The sequence below is a fragment of the Notothenia rossii genome (assembly GCF_949606895.1).
Source record: "Notothenia rossii genome assembly, chromosome: 7".
Lineage (NCBI taxonomy): Eukaryota > Metazoa > Chordata > Actinopteri > Perciformes > Nototheniidae > Notothenia > Notothenia rossii.
The window spans coordinates 27,430,866-27,438,437 of NC_136905.1; the positions used below are offsets into that span (position 1 = coordinate 27,430,866).

The following is a 7,572-nucleotide window of genomic DNA, read 5'->3' on the forward strand; positions in this document are numbered from 1 at the left end:
AAGGGTCTCCGGAAGTGGTTTTGGGTTCTTGTCATTTGTAAACTGTAAAGTCAGACTAAGAATGCTAGTAAAATGAGAAAACAAACATTCATTTGGTGAGCATAGAAAGACATGAATCTTCTCTACAGTCCAGGTTTTTATGAATCACAAAGATGTAACAACACGTGTATTTACAGCAATAGATAATATTGCAGTGATCACTATATAGATAGTGATCACTGCAATATTACAACAGGATCAAAACACTTCATTAAAATGGCCAGGTCACTTATATCAAAGTATCTTCTTTTTTTTTTTTTAAAGCTGCAGGTTGAATTTTTGACAATTTTCCTTTGAATATTTGTTTACTGTACATATGAATATAAAAGCTTCACTAAGTGAATATAACAAATGTGTTTTGTGTATACGTTTGACATGCCGCCTATTATTACAGGTACTTTAGAATGGATATTTCCAAAATATTTAATTAATAAATGTATAGTTCAAGTCCCTTTTAGTGGCAGTTGCCAACCATGTATACAAGTTCTTCCACACAAAAAATGCTTTGTAAATCTGGTTAAGTCAAATATGGCTTCAGTTTAAAGCCTCTCATGGTAAATATCTCTCAATTACGGTTTAAAACAATACATATTAGTGCTTGATGATTACATAAAGGTAATATATGTTTAGTTCAATCAGAAAATACATGTCAGTATCAGAAAAAACTGTGCTATTTAATCTAAAAGAACAAGATGTATAATGCTTACATTTATATCAGAAGAGCAGCCACGATGCATGTAAATAAAACATTTAAGAAAATAAAGATATAAAAAGCATCATTAAGTCATAAAACCTATTTTCAATGCATTTGAGTAGAAATAAAATGAGACCATCTGTCTGTGTGCAACATTTAAAATGTTGAAGGTAAACATTAATTGTGACTTTTAGAAAATGTTTCATTTTTTTCTAACACAAATCATTTTACCCTGTAAAACACAGACATCACGATTACCCTGTAAATGAACTTTTCCTTTTTCCTAATATAATTCAGAGTACACAGAACAACAACAACAACAGCATCTACAAAGTGCACCTCCTGCATGAAGTCTGTGTCAGTTTTCGTTTTAACTTTAAGCTGGGAGATAGTTAACCAGCTGTCGTCTCACTTTAACAGCACAGATGTGTGAAACAGCCAAGTGTTAACAAACCTCAATCAGGATTTCCCCTCCAGTCTGTCAGTGAAGACTGACCTTTCTCATAGCAGCTGTATCTAATGTGACCCAGCTAATACAACTGAGTGATCGTTTTTATTGATCTTGGTCTATAGATTATTCACACTTTTATTTATTTCATTTATTTTTTCTTCTGATTTCTGGCCTCATGCATCGGCAGTGTCTGATCCTGGCGTTTTTTTCCTGTGAAAAAGAAATAATTCACGAATTAGATATTTGCAAAAAACATGCAAGTGTAAAGAACATCAATTATTTGCTTTACTTCTACGTCTAATTAAGCAGCAATTGCCAGAGTTTAATTGTTTTCTTCAAGTCAAATACTGTTGTTGCCAGAGTAAAATTGTCCCACATGCACATGAAGCAGATTTTAGTGATGACATTTTATTAATATCTAAATACAGTTTTTATTTCAAAAGCTCTAATAACTTATTATTTTCAACTGCTTTTTTAAATGATGAATTCCAGCTGTCAGCTCTGCATATTGGGGACGGGCGCAGGCACTGACTTTGGAAAACATTCATAGCAGCGTGTTTGCTGTATAGGGAAGTGAATGAACATACTCATGTTTGGTAAGGGAGGCTTTGTCGCAGGTGATCTCTGGCAGCGCCCCCCCCTCCTTAGGGAATGTCTGCACCCCCGCATTTTGCACACTGCCTCTCGGAGTGGATAAGCCATTCAGCTTCACTTCTCTGCAGCCACACAAAGATTTCATATGTAATAACTTGATGACGGACAACCACACAAAGTGCTATTATGTGAACATGATAACAGATAAATGAATATACCAAGACAAACTCACCCATTAGTGGTTCCCTCTCCTTCTTCAAGCATTTTGAGGCCTGGGACCTTCTGTCCAAACAGTTTCGTAGAGATGGACATAAGCAGGCCGCAGCGGTTTCTGTAGCAGCAGGTGGCGTCCACCACCAGGAATACCACCAGGAAGATCACCATGACAATGCCAAACACGGTGCCTTTTGTCATGCTGCTCACTTTGGCTGGAAGGAGAGAGAACAAAGTCAATCTGAGAACTCATTTTGCCACCACCCCCAGGTTAGCTTTAGGCTACATTTCCTGGTTAACAGGCATGGATGGAACCAAAACAAGCTGGCTACCCCATGGCTTTCAGCTGAAAAATGTCACTCAAAAAGATATGTCACCAGGAAGAGACACTAAAGAGCATGAGGAATATAAAACAACTGCAAAAGGTCAACTAACACCTAATATTACGACAAAGAGACACATAAAAACCAACAATAGACTCAAAATGTGACCAAGATACTCAAAATTACTTCAAAGAGACTCACAATTAATAAAGAGAAGCACAACAACTTCCAAAAAACTAAAATTGATTAAAATAAAGAAAAAGATAATCAAACAGCCACAAAGTGACACAAGGCATGTTTTGCTTCTATGTAAGAGAAGGCATTTACATGTCTGGGCATATAGGGGCCTGTGTCTAATAATCTGCCCATGCCGAGGGGGCTTTTGAGGGAGAAGAGGACTGAGTTGGGTCCAGGACTGACAGGTAGTGAGGAGGACCGGGCTGGGCTGTGAGTTAGGAGGCAGGAGGGAGGTGAGTCAGATGGATGCCTATAAGTAGAGGTTCAACTTGCTTTTCCTTCATTCTATATATTGAGAACATAAACTCTTACTGTATATTGCAACGTCTCTCGATGCGTTTCCCGAGTTGCTGACAGCCATGCAGGAATACAGTCCACCATCAGAGGGCACTGCCTCATCAATCACCAACGCACCATCTTCAACACGGACACGACCAGAGCCAGAGTCCTGCCGGAGGGAGGCACACAGGGAAATATGCAATCAGATATGGTACCAAGTACTATTAGTGTGTATAAGTGTTTAAAGTTAACACGCAGCAAATATGTCAGTGAGTTAGATAGAAGTATAGAGTGCCAGTCTACAAGCACATGATTAATGGGTTGATCAAAACTTGCTATGCCAGATTGATTGACATGGGCTTTGGTTACTGTGGCAAATGTAGAGCGGGCAGATGATGCATGGATCCATAAACTCCTACCAATGGGTGTAAGAAAATGTACACTTCAGCTTTAAAGATTTTGTGTTTTGTGATAGTGTATCGCTTTTCAACAATTATTTACATGCAAAGAATTGTGATAAACAGTGGCTGAGTTTGTATAAGTAGTGCTATGATTTTAGATGTTAGATGGAGAGTGCAGGGGTTTGTATATTGCATTGCTTACAGTATCGGAATACGGAATCACAACCCCTGTATGATACTGTTTGTTGTTCAACAGATTCCTCAGATCTTACCAGTATGTGTCCATTTTGCTTGTTGAGCCAGTGCAGCTCAGGCTGAGGATGACCGGAGATGTTACAGGACACAGTGACACGCTCGCCCACTGACACACTCTGCTGCTCTGCTGACACAAACACCTCTGGGGCCTCTGAAATAAAACATCAAGTGTCATTATAGTATATAATGCATGACGTAAACATGCCACCATGGGTTAAATGCAGCATGTCTAACGGCCCTTTGAAGCTTCAACGCTTCTGCCCATTCAGTTTTGAATGGGGTGACGTCACGCTTGGTGGAACCACAATGCAGTTCTACAAAAGTAGAGCAATGTTCAAAAGCAATGTTCAAAAGTTCAAAAGCAAGGTTCAAAAGTAGAGCAATGTTCAACTTTTGAAGCTTCGACAGAAGCGTCAGCCAATCGAATCATATGCCAGTACAAGCTCTAGCCAATCAAAATGCGTGCTTGTGTGTCCGGGGCGGGAGATTCATGTGATTGGATGTTGGACGAGTTTCAGACATGCCCACCGGCAAGCTTCAACGCACGCCGCCGTGTGGACGCTGCGTAATGGTTCATATATTCACTTTTGGGTTATGCTGTTGTTGTGTTTCAGGGAACTGCTGAACGGGGAAGAAAAATATTGATTACACTTGAACTGACCATAAACATGAAGCATGAAGGTAGCGGTGCTCTCAGCGATCTTGTTGGTGGCGGTGCAGATGTACTCTCCGTAGTCGCCCCTGGTAACAGACTTTATAGTCAACTGGCTACGGTCCGAGTTAAACTGATGATGGGAGGGGTCAAAGTTCACCGGCCTGTGAGGAGGAGATGCAGAGCTCAATACAAACTTTCTATTGCTGTTATTCATATGGATTCAAAGGATATGCTTAGAGAAAGATAGAGGAGGAGGGAGAAACACACACACACACACACAAAAATACATAATGACACAGTTGTACTGCAGATTGTAGATTGTCCGAAACCAAGTTGTAATCATGGAAAGCCACTACCATTTCATACAATGGTCAAAATCAAGTTCTTCTCCCAGACAAGTGGACATAAAACATCAAAAAAACACATCTACGTGTTTATTTTATTACACTTTGTCTGTTTGCATCTGTTGATTTCTCTTTACTTCCTCCAGTGTAATAATTAAATAATGTCTCACTTATAGTAATTTGATAAACTTGCAATACAACAACAAAAAAATGATAATATATGTAAATACAATATTTTCCCCTTTTCACCTGAAGGGTCTGCCCTTTAAAACTAACCCAAAATATATTAAAAACATGTTATTCAACTGAAGTCGAGTAAAGTGATGCACTACAATTTGAATGCTTGCTGCAAATTAGCATTTACTGTGAGTCGTGAAACTTGAGGTCACTTGAAGTCATTTCCCATCATCAACATATGGGTACACAATATGCCTTTTTATGGTGAAACTAAAAATATGTCTCCATGTCAGGACTCACATGTTCCAGGTGATGTTGGGTTTTGGTAGACCGTCCACCAAACACACCAGGGAAACGTTGGTCTCTGGTCCGGCCAGAACCTTTTTCACCTCTTCTCTCAGACGCACAGAAGGAGGAGCTGCAGAAGGGAAATTATAGAACGCTTTGATCATTTATAGTTCTAATCCTGGCATCCTCGTATCTAAATATGACTACATGCGTCTGTGCCTAACAAACTGAGCATCCAAGAATTTGCTATTTGTGTCATAATTTATCTTTCAAAGCTCTTGATCCTTATGATTGAAAGATACCCACCATTGACGACAACAGAGACAGGGAGTTGCTGATAGACGGGCCTTCCTCTGATCTGGGCCCGGCACACATACGTCCCAGCATCCTTCCTCTTCACTTTTTCAATCAGGACTGTGTTGTCAGGCAGCCGACGCACACGCTTTCCTCCTGAAGCGAGAGACAAGAACACAGAAAAAAGGGTTATATTTAAAGTCCAATATTCAGCAATGCTGTTTTAGTTTCCCAGTCTTATTTTCGCCAATTCATTTGTTTACAGTATAAGCTTAGCAAGGTGAGAAAATGTGGAAATATTTTGGAAGGATCCTACCATTCGAGGAGATTTCCTCTCCGTCTCTGAGCCAGTGCACATCCACGGCTGGCTGGCCCATCACCAGGCATGGCACAATGCCTTCTGTGCCCTCCAGAAATTCATGGTATGTGTTTGTGCTTCCAAATGATGGACCCTCTAAGAAAAAAGTAGAAGGCTTACTTTCTGCAGTAATGCGAAAAAATTAGTTTGTTATGAAATGACTATTACCCATTTCTAGACAGGTTCATCAAGTGCTGATTTGTACTTACCATAAACATACAGCTGTGTAGAAGTGTCATCATTGTATCCAGTGTCAAAATCACACACACAGCTATATTTGCCCACATCCTGCATCGTTGCATTCTTAATGCGCAGTTTAGAGGAAGTCTCATCCTGCCTTGTCACCTTCTCTTCATCAATAATTTCTTCCCCATCCTTGAGCCACATTATTTCTCCATCTGCCCCAGCTTCAGGACGGAAAGAAGGAAAAGACAGAGTGAATATAAATGCTTAATTTCATCTAGATGATCTAGATTGATTTGTGATCACATGAAAATAAAAAGGCTCACCTTTACAAAGCAGTAAGATCTCTTCTCCCAACAGAACATCTTGCTTACTCGAGATGATGTCCATCTTTGCATCTAGAGGAGAATAAATACTTTGCACCTGTTTCTGCTCTTTCCAAAAGGCATTTATAAATCAATATGTGATCCTGCTTCTTGTTCTATGGGAGACTTTTAATTAAGTTAATGATTTATGATCCACATACTTAAGTTCTATATTGAATAGTTGTGAAAAAGAAGATTAAAACACAATGTTATATTTTAAGTTACATACAGCAGTAAAATAGGTGTCACTTTTAAATGTAGAAAACGTTTTTTCTAACTGTTTTAACAGGCAGGATTCAACTGAAACATGCTTTTTAGTTGTATATACAGACAAATATATATTGATTATTGCCTAATGTATTTCCTCATTACACTATACAACACATACCTTGCTCAAAATAACATATTTCAGCCATGCACCGTATCTTTACAAAACCTTGAGTTATTTAAAAATCTTACCTCTGCAGTGCAGCAGAGGCAGCAGCAGAAAGGCCATCTTTAGGATGAGAGCTGATAGGTCCGTCATGTTCACCTGGCTACTGTTTGACAATCCTGTACGACTTCAAATCACAACTCTGAAGTTTGTCTGTTTTGGTTTTTGTGTCAACACAGCTGGAGAGAAAAACTAATATAGTTTATAAATAACAAATATCTCTAACTCTGTATCAGGCTGACTTACAGACACCTGCTGTTTTCCTATCCACCAAACATGCTGTAAGTATGATGGGGAGAGGGTCTGTGTCAGGGGTTATATAGGGGCAGACAAATAGTGGAGATGAGAGGAAATGAGTGAGGGGTGGGGGCCAGAGAAAGAGAGAGAGAGAATGCATTGCTCTCACATCCTTCTTTAGCCCCAACAGAGATACTCTGTGGCTGGATGACGTCCATCCCACATTTTATCTGTTCTAGTTCTCTCTCTTCCTTGACACACATTATGTTTAATTTCTCTCTTTCTCCCTCCAGGCTACCGGATGAAAGCCCGGGGAGGCAGCCCGCCCCAGGGGAGTAAGAGATGGAGAAAGATATTTTTATCACTGCATCAGTTTTTCCTCTCTGGTTCAGATCCACGCAAACAGCCTGCAACCACAGTCTGCCAAATTCAGCCCCATCATTCACATTTCCTGAGAACGTACATCCTTTAGGATGCTGAAATCAGCGCACCTCAGTCACACCCATTCTACTACAAAGAAAACATTTTCTGTACAAAGAAAAACAGCCAATACTCGGTGATTGCAAGAAAAACTATATTTGAAGGCGTCGATTGTCAACTAAGTTTAGTACGTTTAATCATATATTTCAAACTTTTGTATAAAGTCACATCAAAGTAGACTTTGAAGTAAATCTTTGATTAAATTCAGTCACATGAACAAATATACCCAAGGCTTTTGAATAAGCACAACAGGCCTTCTCATACTAGGCCTT

At 39.5% G+C, this 7,572-nt stretch overlaps 1 protein-coding gene across 2 annotated transcripts; it reads right to left on the reverse strand.

Moving 5' to 3' along the window:
* Nucleotides 1-692: 692 nt before the first annotated feature.
* ncam3 (neural cell adhesion molecule 3) lies at nucleotides 693-6,892 on the reverse strand. 2 transcript variants are annotated; one of them, XM_079641318.1, is made up of 12 exons: nucleotides 6,610-6,892; nucleotides 6,112-6,183; nucleotides 5,812-6,009; nucleotides 5,561-5,698; nucleotides 5,257-5,400; nucleotides 4,963-5,080; nucleotides 4,148-4,302; nucleotides 3,504-3,637; nucleotides 2,864-2,999; nucleotides 2,011-2,206; nucleotides 1,772-1,900; nucleotides 693-1,394 (listed from the first exon to the last, which is right to left on the reverse strand). In XM_079641318.1, the coding sequence occupies exons 1-12, from the start codon at nucleotides 6,674-6,676 to the stop codon at nucleotides 1,358-1,360; spliced, it is 1,524 nt and encodes a 507-aa protein (XP_079497444.1). In that variant the 5' UTR covers nucleotides 6,677-6,892; the 3' UTR covers nucleotides 693-1,357. The 2 variants fall into 2 exon arrangements, with proteins under 2 accessions (XP_079497444.1, XP_079497445.1); XM_079641319.1 differs by lacking the exon at nucleotides 1,772-1,900.
* Between the last annotated feature and the right edge of the window lie 680 nt (nucleotides 6,893-7,572).